At 41.3% G+C, this 13,045-nt stretch overlaps 1 protein-coding gene across 3 annotated transcripts in view; it reads right to left on the bottom strand.

Moving 5' to 3' along the window:
• Positions 1 to 845: 845 nt before the first annotated feature.
• Positions 846 to 13,045, bottom strand: part of Axud1 (AXIN1 up-regulated 1) — a 43,379-nt gene continuing 31,179 nt past the window's right edge. For 2 of the 3 annotated variants that reach the window (XM_018550485.1, XM_018550488.1), the window contains exons 2-5: positions 6,576 to 8,682; positions 4,328 to 4,578; positions 2,731 to 3,153; positions 846 to 2,151 (exon numbers count right to left, since the gene is read on the bottom strand). In XM_018550485.1, the coding sequence (XP_018405987.1) occupies positions 964 to 2,151; positions 2,731 to 3,153; positions 4,328 to 4,578; positions 6,576 to 8,682 (3,969 nt within the window). In that variant the 3' untranslated portion in view covers positions 846 to 963. Of the gene's footprint in view, positions 2,152 to 2,730; positions 3,154 to 4,327; positions 4,579 to 6,575; positions 8,683 to 9,790; positions 9,865 to 13,045 lie in introns of those variants that run through there. The other variant, XM_018550486.1, reaches the window with a different exon arrangement.

The following is a 13,045-nucleotide window of genomic DNA, read 5'->3' as shown; positions in this document are numbered from 1 at the left end:
GATTAGTCCATCATATTTAGGACTAGTATATTTAGGATAGATAGATTATTCACACAAAGAATAAACCAGATAGCACGTTGAAATGGTACTGCAATATTTCTGAAATATGCTATGTCATCTGGGAGATATCCATGCATATCTTAAGTTCTATCCATTTTGAATATGACGAACAATAATCAATCTCCTACTTGAGGATCTCTAGTTCCATCTTTCCCCAAGCCCAGAGCCTCGTTGCCATCGTCTCGTATAACGTACATCGTCGTTAGTCTGCGCCGGACGAATCACTCATCTCCACGATCTACTACTATTCTTCCGCACTTACAAACAAGAATCTATTCTCGATCGCAGTGGAAAAGAATTATAAGCTCGCAAAATCTTATATCCCACACAGCACAGATTATTCCAGCAAAATTACAAAATTTGCAACATTTTAGTAATATTATAGTAACATTGCAACATTACTGCAAGCTTCTGTGCTGTATAGGGTAACTTTACCGGCGCGTCGATCCTGAGGATTAAGGACGACGCCGACGATGACATCGTGAGTCTCTCCATCCCGGGCGGACGCACACGTCGTAGCCGTAAAATTCTCTAACGATCTCTAATGAGATCTCTCAAAAACCCGAGGCCCCAGGAGATGTTCCCTCCCTCGGAGGGCACCATGTTCGCTCTTGTTTATGTATCGCAAGTAAGGGCGAACCGTCAACAACCTCCGAAATCTCTTCCTCCATCTAGATTGTCCTCGAAGTTCTCATTTTCCAAATTATTGGCAAAATTGGAAGAGATCCAAAGGATTTCGATCTTCCAGACTTTGAAGGAATCGAGCCACTAACAACGTTTACGGTATGTGTCAAGTTTCCCTGTATTTAAACGGTCCTGAATGAAGGATTCGAAAAAGCGGACTATCGAGCATTAAGGGCCGAGTTCCTTCTTCTCGTCATGTGAACAGGAAAAGGCTTCATCCTAGGCAGATACAGTCTCCACCATAGACTTCTTGATGATCTCACCAAAATTCTCATCGCAGTCCTCGGACGCGCCATCGGGCTGTTGCTCACTGCTGACCTGACTGGGCTCAATCATTTCCGCAACTTTGCCGGCCGTGCCATGAGTACCGTAAGTACCGTGATGTTGCTGCGGTTCATGCATTTCACCATAGTATGAGTATCTACCGCTGAGTAGCTCCGAGAAAGGCTCGAGCTTGCCCTGCATCTGCTGCACCACTGTTGCATTCATCGGCTGCACCGAATTGGTGAGATTCGTGTACTGTGCGGTACCCGTAGCGTCGTCCTGCGCGAACACCGTCGCATCATAGGACGAATGCTGCTGCTGTTGTTGCTGTTGACCCTGGGGAGGCGGTGGCTGTGGCATTTGATGTACTTGGCCGGTACAACCGCCCTGAAGAGCGGTGCTCGCGGCGTCTTGGGGCCCACCGTAGGGTCCGTAGTGCGCGAAGGCAGCCGGATTGGGCGGCGATTGGAACTGCGGTGGCGGTGGCTGGAATCGCGACGTAGACGGCAGACTCGCATAAGGCGATCCATAGTCTTGGTACGAAGACTGCTGGAAACTCATGCCACTACCGCTACCACCGCCACCACCACCCCCACCGCCGCCGCCGGTGGCACTATTTTGCACGCCGGGCGAAAAGCTCTGAAAGGCCTGGCCGAATTCTGGATGTAGCTTCCGCTGCACAACGACCGATTGGCTGCTGTCTACCGCATCCTCGCTTGCATAACAATCATCTCTAATGGCATACAAATCCAAACTGTCCTCCCGCGTGCCAGGCACCTCTGGTTGGCAGCCAGCCACACCAGCCCCGACACCTTCGTGACTTGTCTCATAGTGTAAGGTCGTGAATCCACCACCCCCGGGTCCCGTACCCGGAATTGCGCACACATCACCCACGGTAGCTTCCATTCCTAGGGAACCGATATTCCTCAGAGGACGAGCCCCCCTGCCATTCTGTCCCTGATTGTCCATCACCTGATCATGATCTCCACCACCGTCTTCGTCACGCTGCTTTTTCTCCAGTTCTAATCGCATCAACGTGTGGATGAAATGCGTCCGCACCCGTACTGGATTGAACTCAATCCTGCCTGTACTATTCGCGCAACCGTCCCGCGTGCAGCCGCAAGGAAAACCTGGTCGATCCACCTGAAAACCGAATTTAATGAAAAATCGTTTCGCACTTCTCAAAACAAGATTCTCGATTTTTTAAAGCTGAAGATAAAAGAACTGATTTCAAGTTTAACCCGTTGAATCCTTTAGTTTATCCAGTTTCAATTAACTAAACTGATCTAAACAAAATAGAACGTGTTAATAAATGAAGATTAATTGTTGGAATGATTTAATGCAACGGCGGTTTTAAAAAATTTTAGCGGATTAATCTCAAATTATATAACACATTGATCTTTCAGACTGAATAAAATTAAGTTTACATGAATTTTCTAAAAAAAAAGTAGATCAGAACTTTTTAATTTTTCACTTCGCATTCAATCAGGATCAAAGTTTCTTAAATTTTATATACGGAGAATGTGTTCTTCTTTCTTTAAAACAAAGTACCATTTAAAAGAGCCAAATTATCGCGTTATATCGTTCAGTTAATTTATGATAATAGGATAGAATGTTGATTCCATCCATGTTCTACGACACACACACACACACACACACACTTTTTTCTCTCTCTCTCTCTCTCTCTCTCTCTCTCTCTCTCTCTCTCTCTCTCTCTCTCACCTGACACTTTACGTTGGCCCTGCTACAAGGACAACTTTCAGGATCACAGTATCCCTTGCAGCCACATCCACAATGCTCTCTGCTGGCGCGGATATCACGACATTCATCCTTTTCAACAGCATCTATCCTTCGTACGCCGGCGGCTCTAAGAAGCGCTCGACGTTGCCACGTGGGCACCGGCTGTAGGAAGTAATAACTGTCGATGTCGAGCTCCTCGTTGTCGCTCGGTTCCTCGTCGGTGTCGTCGCTCGGATCCTCTGAGCTGGACGCTGTCTCTGTCACGCAGTTGGTCGCGCAGTTGCGTTCCGAGCGCAGTTGCGCAAGGCGCGCTCGGTGGATCCGCCTCTGCTCGGCTGCGTGCTCCGATAACGAGAACCTCTCTGCGTGCGTGTGCGTCGCGCTCATGCCCAGGGTGCTGCCGCCCTGAAATCGCGATAATCGATTTCTCATATTTCTTGTGTAAATCCACGTTCGCGTACACCGTTATTTATTCACTTATTCGATTGAAGACGATCTTTCGAAATAAACACTATAAGAGAACGGAACGTTAATGGTGTAATATGTACTAATAATAAAAAAAATTAATATTTCATTATAAAAATTTATGTATATAAAACATATGTAATATTTAAATATATAAATTTTATTTTTTTTATCACCGTACTTTCATTATTTTAAATTTATATGAATCCATGAATTGACTAATAACAAAAACAAAATTAATAACAATAAGAATAATAACACTTAAATAAAAATAAATCTCGTAATAAAAATACAAATGATATTACACTATTAAACAGATCGTTAAAAAAACTTGTTAAATTTTTCTCTCTATATGGCGATTATAGAATCCCTTATGGCTAAAACGTTATGCCCAACCAATAAGAAACGTTATATCATGCCATAGAGTTTTATTGTAAAGTAATAACACATAAAAGAAAAGGGAATCGATGATGTCTTACACAAATTTGATAGTGAATATTATCATGATATTACTACAAAATATTATAAATGATGTCAAATAGAGGGAAAAATTGAAAGAGGAGTATCTTGCGTGAACGCGATTGAAAGAAAAAGGAATCAATCGTATCTCATATATATAAATTCGATCGCTACTTTTTATGGGATGGGTTTTATAAATGACAAAACTCGATTTCCCGTCATAAATAATTTTGGATGCTTGTTATTTATTTTCTTGGACCTCAATAAATGAAGTATCTCTTAATTTAATTATATTTATGCGCGTTTATATACAAAGAGGGGGAAGAAGAAAAGTAATAAACAATAAAAAATAACATGTAAAAATATAATTGGAGCAATACAATTAATAATGCATGAAGTGTACAAATTGCAAAGAGAACAATGGCAAAATAGACATGCAAATTTTCCGTATTTATACTCTTCCGAAAGAATGGATTGAAAATATATGAAAATTTAAATGAAGTTCAATGAACCACGTTCTACAGCGTAGTGAGGTGGTTGAGATACAGATGTAAAAGGAAGAAAGGGAAGACGTCACAAAGATATCACAAAGATAGCACAAAGGTTGCGAGCTGAAAGGAAAGATAAAGAGAGAGGGACCGATTTTCTGACTTACCTGGGAAGGTACACAGGTGAAACCCTGTGCTCTGGGGAAGTAATAGACCGTCACTGCGTCAAACTGGATGTTGCGTTTCTTCTTTAAAGGCTCGTCAACGTTACCCCGCGACTCGTCGCCTTCCATGCAATCGGTCAGCCTACGCTTCAGGTTACTCTTGGCCGGAAGCGTCCGGAAGTTCGTCAGAGGTAACTGTCCTGGTGTTCCGGGTGTCCCCGAGGACGCCGCATAGCCATCCAACTGATTCACCCCTAAAAAAACGCGAATGTCATGTCACGAAACAGCAAATCCCTACGGAAATCGCTCCCATTCAACACGAAACATTCCAGCAAAATTTCAGCGATATTGCAATATTGTAACAATATTGCAGTAACATGAAGATGTTGCAGCAATGTGATTGAAAGCTTCTGCGTTGTATAGGACTCATTATAACACAGTCTATTCCAGCAATATTGCAGCAACATTGCAACGTTTCGGCAATATTTCAGTTATATTGTAGACAATGCAGCAAAGTTGCTAAAAGTTTTGTACTATATAGGTTTCTATATATGTACAGGACATTCTAGCAATATTGCGGTAAAGTTTTCAATATTACTACAATATTTTTTGACGTTATAACGTTACTCACTTTACTGTAATACTGCTAGAATGATCTATGTTGTATGAACCAAGAACAAAAGAACGCATATGACGCTTTGTCTCGAGTTTTTCAGAAATTCCGAAGATTTTACGGTCTTGGTAGATTACGATTTATTGAGAGAGAAAGTAACGTGCCAAATCCTTCTTACGAAATTTTGTCAACCTCTGTCAGCAAGAGAGATTCGAGGGACAGTAATGATTTTTTATTGAAGGAAGAGACCGCTGCGAGTCAATCCGTGGCGATGGAGAAAATCTTTCTATAGATAACAAAATTCCTTATTCGTCCTTCAGTTCAAAGCGGGTTTTACTACAACGATATATTAATTCAAGGCTCAAACGTCGAAGTAGAAGTCGACTAGTTGACATTTTGCCAAGAAAAGTTCACCCTGATTTTTATCGAGAAAGCAACGTCGTGCTTTCCGTTTGTTCTGTGACACTCAATGTATTGCGCGTTGACAATCGATGCGAGGCTTATCGAGTTGTGCACTCTCCTCGCTCTGTCGCTGGACAGCTTAGACCTGATGTAAATGTTAGACTGAATTGGCAAGGAGAGTCCTTGCAGAGTTTAAAATTTTCGCGTTTTTATAAGAATAAAAGTCTGTAAAAATCTTTAAGCTAGCCGTACAATTTAAAATGATTATCCTTGGAGTTTTACAGCTTAATAGCAATATCTTTGTTAAAAGGTTGCACTATAGCTACTTTTAGTAAAATTTTTTGTAAAAGATGAAGCAATCTTGCACTTGCAGATAATTTAAATTGAATAATTTAAATGTTGAATAACATATAGTTTAGAAATTGTATATAAAATAGGATAGATGTACACCGTACAACGTCTCGTAACTGATGATAGAATCAGAAGTCATTGAAGAAAATTATATAAAAAGTTTAAAATTATAAAATAAAAATGGAATAATTTTTAAGCGATCGTTTACAACCAATAATGCGTTTATAAAATCCATTCAAATCTGTTCAAAACGATAAATAATATTCTTCTTATTTAATTTTTAAATAACGATTCACGAACACCGATTAATTAATTTTGTACTAATTTTATATTTAAAAAAAAACTTTTTGATATTTGTGACTATAATTACATGTCACTTTAGTTATGATTATTACTGCTATAATATCAATAATAATAAGAGCATATGTATAGTTTTATAATATACTATTAGCATATATCGAAAATTGACTGTAATTTATAGCTCTTTTTGGTTAACCATATTTTATATGTTTATCTCAAAATATGACAATAAATTATAATTAAGTTGCAATTTTATATTAATAACTATACAATTTGTAGTCATTTTCGATGTCAATTAACATTATCATGTAACGTATATCACTAATATTGTAGCAGTAATAAAAAAAATTATAATTATGATCACATATAATTATAGTAAAAAATATCTATATATATAAAATTTTTGTCTCAGTGTATTTTCTTAACAAATGTTGCAGTATATTTTCTTAACAAAACGTATTCAAAGAATTGTGGTTAAAGCTCCATTTTTATAGCGATTATTGCTATAATGTTCGTAATAATTATTATATTTATATCATTTTTTTCTTAAGTGACAAGAAGCTTGAAAAAGAAAATGTTTCTTACCTTTTTCTTTATCAGAGAGAATGTCATCCGGCAGCCTGTCGAGAAAAGAGGTTTCTGAATCACTTTCCGGCGCAGGAGCCGGTCCTGGGTCACCAGGGATTTCGTTTCCCAGACCAGAATCGCTCCCATCGGATCTAACCTCGTCCCTGGCACCAGTTGCCAAGGCCAGGCTCTCGGCAGAATCCTCCGTGTACGCTTCTGGTCGGTCGGCCTCCAATCTCGTCATGATCGGCGCTATCGCCTCCACACAGCACAAGGTGACCCCTTCAGAGCAGGGTAGTTGATCGGGCGCCATGTCGGCGTCACGCAATTCGTGACGGATGCTGGTGATAGGCGACACCTCCGAACTGTCGGAACCAGTTTCCGTTTCCGTCTCAGTGTCGACGCCCTCGGCAACATCTACCGATACTTCCGGTGTCTCTTCCGGCGAACTCGGCATCGTCTCCGACGAGTCCAGCTCGTTGGACACGCGACTGTCCTCGGCCGTGGGCGACGAGCTCGCCAGCACCACCTCTTCGTTTTCCTCGAGTTTACCAATCACTGCGACAGGCGCGGATTCGTCATTCTTCTCGAGTTCCCTTGAAGCTCCGCTCTCACTCTCCTCTGTATTTTCCGATTGTGATGAATGGCCCGTGGCCTTGTTGATTCGCTCCAGTACTACTTTACACTTCTTCAGGGTCAATTCACTGTCTGGACTACGAGCACTCTCTATCAACTCATACTTTTTCGATCTGGTTATTGGACTGGAATTATTGGTGGGACTCTGCCACCGTTGCTTCTTCGAGTTCTTATCCGGAGTCCCCGAAGTCGATTTGAACGAATCGTGCTCCTCCTCGATGAAATTCTTTTTTCCATCGGAATAAGGCGAGTTCTCCTCGACAACGTAATTCCATATGTTCTCATCGACGTTTGTATCTATTGCGGCACTTTCTTCTCTCTTTTTTGAATCTTCATTTTCAATGCGATTCAATACGATACTTAAATTTCGACACAATGGACTTGATGGTACTTCAGAACTCATCGTTGCTTTGACATGTTTTTTAATCGTGGTACAAGACTCGCTTCTAGCGTTCGTGGACATATTCGCATCTTCGTCTTGACAGGATTCTGTCGTCCCATCCAAATTATCGCTTTTCGAGAATATCGAAGAATCCACGTCAACGCCGAACGTCGTAATTTCGCCTTCGCTTTCATAATTTATTTTTCTGTTCGCACCATTTATCGTTACCTCGACGTCACCGCTGCTCGTGCATTCTAAAGGATCCGAACTGATTCTACCGATCGTTTCTTTCTCCACTTTGTTTTCCTCATTCACATCCTGTTTCCCGCGATTCTGATCGACATCCTGATTTCTGGAATTGTTCACCATAAACGATCTCGCAGGGGATCTTGGCGTTATCCTACCGTCTAGCTCGTCCCCGAAGAGACAGGACTCCGAGGTTAGGGATACTTCACCCAAAGTCCGTTCTCGCAAGCTCACCAATACCGGCGATAGTCTCCTGACATCATTCCTCAGCTGAGTTGCCTGCTCCTCCGAGATCTCGATGCCGATTCTCTTGATCTCCGCGCCAATCGGCATGAAATCACTCGCGGCTGGTCTCTTCCTGGAAACGTCCGACGACATGGACTCTTCGATCCCATTTTCCCACAACTCCGAGGATTCATCGATATCGCGATTTTGAGAATCAGGCATTCTTGGTGATCCTTCAAGTTCCTGAAGAGTGTCTTCCGTCGATTTCGCATCAATTTCGTCCTTTTCGTTTTTCTCGTTAACTTTCTTGCCTATTGTTAAACCCATATTCAATTCTTTTTCTTCTTTTTCTTCTTCACCCTGACTCGCTTCCGGCTTATCACTCGACTGTCTCGCTTCAGATTCTTCGTCCAATCTCTCGACCACCAAGTCTTCGCACGAGTCCCGCACGACGGACGGATACGTCGCGTAGTCGTTGTCGCCGGCGTCCGTTGTTGTCGTCGTTATCGTTGTCGATATCATTCCTGGCGACGGTGTACCTTCTGCCTCGACTTCCACTGAGGTGGAATCCTCTTGGGCCTCAACAAAACAGTCCTGACGGGCCAAAGGCGATTCCATCTCGGGTGTTTCTGCCATCTGCAAGCACAAAGTTAATTGGAAATTAAAAAACAACTCTACATTCCTGGTGAAGAAATAATCGATTAGGAATTCTGTACGACATTAGCAATAGTAAAAATATCGATAAATTGTAACGATTTATATATGTGGAATGGGATAGAAATGTAAAATGAAAATACTAAAATCATGTAAATATCAAGATGAAATAAAAAGTAATTATTGTTTTACATACACACACATACACACAACACACTCATAATATATGTATATTTTTATATAATATTGTATACATATATCTATGTTATATAAATAAATACATTAATGATACTAGGAAAGTATACACAAATATTACCATAAGTATAAAGTAAAAATATCTATTCAGAATATCAAGATATTAAAAAAGTATAAATACTCAAGTCCTGCAAAACCAAAACACTAAAAAGACAGTTTATATAAAAATCAGAGTGAAATTAAACGACAACAGAGTAAAATGAAGAGACACCGAAATAATCAACGTAGAATACAGATTAATTGGGTCGTTACGTCCACCGCGGGACTTCTTGTCATGCCTCTCCGCTGAGGCAGATGATTTCACCGGTATTATAATCAACGATCATTGCGCTCTATCTTTTTCACGAAAATAACATAAGCAAGCTGGAGAGAACGAGGAAATCAATAATCCGCGCACTGATATCGCGCGCACCGTTGCTAAACCCAGAAGAGAATAAAAGCGAGCGAGAGGAAAGAGAGAGAGAGAGAGAGAGAGAGAGAGAGAGAGAGAGAGAGAGAGAGAGAGAGAGAGAGAAATAGGAGAGAACATTGATGTGGGAAGGAAAATCAATTTCCTGGAACCTAGCGAGTCCCTACTCGGTTACCTCATAATCCTTTCGATACATTTTTTTTTTGTTCTCGAATACTAGATACCGCGGGGGAGCCTACATATAATCTTGGCCGGAGATTATTGATTCAAAGCCGACCGGTACAGCAGCAAAAGGGGGGTCGAAAGGGGGGAGAACAGCAGGGAACACCTCCGCTCACGAGGACAAGCACTGCGTGCATTGCTCTCGGGGATCCCAAACCCGATGACAGGCTCCCCTGGATCGTAAAGAGGGGGAAGCTCTTTTACCTTGAAGTCGCGCGATCCTTCCTCCAGTTTGGTCCAGCTTTGTACCCCTCAACGACGGGGGTTTGCGATCCGCGCAGTCCCGCAGTTTCTTGCTCTCTGGGGGAAAAGATGATCGTCTTAAGTTGTTTCGCGACTTCGGCTACCACCGTCGTCCCGTTCGCGAGGGCCCGCGAGATACAGTCCCATCATGAATGAACCAAACGCGTCCTCGTGCGAGGGGGACGACGAATGAATCGAGCACAACATTCGCGACAGACGAAATAAAGGACACGTCCGAAGAGAAGAGGAAGTCTACCGGCTCGCCGGCACTCTCATGGGAAAAATGCACGAGATTCACCCTTGGAGACTTTCACCCGACCGCACAGCCAGGAGTTCCCCGAGAGATGTCCGGGAATTCCAAGAAGGATCGACAGATCATCGGAAAACCGACGAAGTCGAACTCGAGAAAAAAAACTTGGAGTGAACCAACGTGAAGGAGGCGATCGGAGTTAGAGCTTGTCTAACTGAGAAACCCAGTCTGCGGCGCGGAAGAAGAACTATGAGTCAAGGAAGCAACTGACGTTCTTTCAGAAAATAACGAGTGTCGATGATGGGAAGGCGCGATAACGATAATGAGGAGAGTATCAGGAGAGGACGGTGGGGGACTGTGTTGGCGATGAGATGTGGAGAACGGTGAGATGATTGCGGCGCGTTCGACAGCTCGGAGCAGAGTGAGCGGAGGCGGCGTCGGCGTCGTCGCTTGGCGTCATCGACAACGCCGACGCCGACGTCGACGTCGACGCCGACGCCGCGCTCGGATCCCCTCGGCTCGGCTCGGACCCGGCTCGGATGGAAGACACGCCGAGGACGTGTGTTGGTGAATGCGTAATGGAGTGGTGCACACGGAACGCGCCGAGGAACACAACGGTTCTCAAAGCGCACACCCGGTAGAGCGGATTAGTCATCTACGATACAAGTTGGTCTTCTGCCTCTCTTCGTGGTATTTTTAATTTCGCCGAATGGCGAGTGCGGCGACGAGTGATTCTTTTTTTCCTATTTTGGTGAAACAAAACAAATCACGCGGTCTCGTTCTAATAACGAGACTCTTGTTTTCTTGAAGCTCGAGAGTCTCGTTGCGGAAAAGATTGCCGAGTTGAAGGATGAGACAGAAATGACATAATCGAGACGGAGCGCGCTTAAACAAAGGTCATTCGAGGAAACACGGAATAAATTAAACGGATTTGGCATTTTTTTCAAACAGATATTTTTGTTTAATTCTTTGTGTGATAATATTCAACCATTTTCTCTTCTATATTCTTAGATCGCATTGAATGCATGGAACTACACTTCTTCGATATTATATCGAATAAAGTAGAAATCTGAATTCTTCCCATTTACTAGTTTATATAATGCAAATTGATAATTCTGCAACGATGCAGTCATTCGCCGTAGTCTAATTATGCCAGTGATGCACGCGGCGCGGCGCATCGACGAAGCAAAGTTTATTCGTGAAGAAGCCGTCGCAGAATGTAACTCCATGCATCATGTAAAATTTGCTAATTATAAAAGAATATGATCCTATTCATGAACCGCTGAGGGTAGTAATAATAATAATATTAATAATAAAAATAATTAGCTTTCTATTGACTTGTAAGACATAAAATAATAAATATGAAACGGTATTCAAATTTACAGTTACATCTTAAAAAGTAAAACATCAGCAATACTGTTCATAAACCTGGACATTATTATAATTAAGTAACAAATGTAGCAAACTATATAATTGAGAAAATTACAATAACTGAATTTGTCTGTATTAGGTTAAATAAAATCATTCATAAGATAATTTAAAACAAAAAAGAAAACAAATATATCATGAGATTATATCCAGAAATGAAATAACCCAAAAATAAATACTGCATAAATTATGTAAATAATTGCAAATGTTTTATTATGTAAATAATATGTAAAGGATACCCAAAAACATACAAGTCATTGTAATATATAAATGGTATCAAAATGGCGTCAATACATGACTCCAAAATGATTACTGAAAGACGCTTTTCCATCAGTCACGATTCATTTTAACAACATGTCGCGACTTGTTTCGCTTGGGTATATTTTTTAGAAATTTGTTATTTCATGTAAAATCTTTACAAATATTTGCATTTTTTGTACTAAATATAATTCAAATAAAATATATATTCTGATTAAATATTTATTATACCGAGGTATGAAAAATAGTACGAATAGGTAATCTCAAGACAAAAAATCTGAATGTCTGATATACAAACAATATATAAATGGTAAATTAAAATACATAATTCCAGATGGTATATTTTGCAAATATTTTACTAGAAGAGTTTCCTTCAAATTTCACAATTTCTTAAATTCCATATTCGGGAAAGCGAACGAGAGAGTGGATGCTCGCATATGCATAGGAAAACGAAGGACAGAGCGACGTGCATACGGAGTGCGCGGGATAATGATGCACAATAATAACAAAATCGACTGACGTAAGCAAGACAGACTGTTGTCGATGACGCAAGCATATACAACGAGCGATGCCGTTTCTTGTCGATGCGCGCCGCGCGATCTCGCCGGACGAGACTCGCCGAATCCCCAGATATTATCTCGACAAATGTTTCATCATCGAGGTCAACTCCGAAATCGTCCACGGTCTTGAGTCTTCTCGGCCCTGTCCTCCCTTCATCGAGAAACCTCATACGAAAAGACCATGATGGCCAGCTCGTTTCGTGATCGCGATCGATTTCTAGATAACATATAGTCTGTAAAAAAGCATGTAAAAATGATAGAAATATTTTTATAGTGTCTTTCAGATATCTTTTAGAAATGTATCTCATAGGAGCTTGCAGCAATATGCTGTCACATCTTCAATATTACTGCAATATTGTTAGAACGATCTGTGCCACGTAAGTCTTATACACTGTATGACAAACAGCACAGATGCGTGCAGCGATAATTACTGTGTATCTTCAGTGTTATTATAATATTGCTGGAACATTGCAATATTATTGCAATATTGTTGGAATGATCTATCTTGTATGGATATATTTAAAAGATGTTTAAAAGGTAACTTTATGACATCTTTCCAACATTCATGTTGTTCGGATCGCTACCGCGCTCCTCGAGGCAGCGACAGCCGGTTTCTCGGATGACGATATCAAAGGGAGAACGCAATAGACGCGATGTTTAGAGAACCGGAGGGTATTTTCCGCCGGACGTTCGCCAGAGATCGACTTGCACCTAAATGAG

The sequence above is a fragment of the Cyphomyrmex costatus genome, unplaced genomic scaffold (genome assembly GCF_001594065.2).
Source record: "Cyphomyrmex costatus isolate MS0001 unplaced genomic scaffold, Ccosl1.0 scaffold998, whole genome shotgun sequence".
Lineage (NCBI taxonomy): Eukaryota > Metazoa > Arthropoda > Insecta > Hymenoptera > Formicidae > Cyphomyrmex > Cyphomyrmex costatus.
This window is presented reverse-complemented; position numbering and strand designations above follow the sequence as displayed.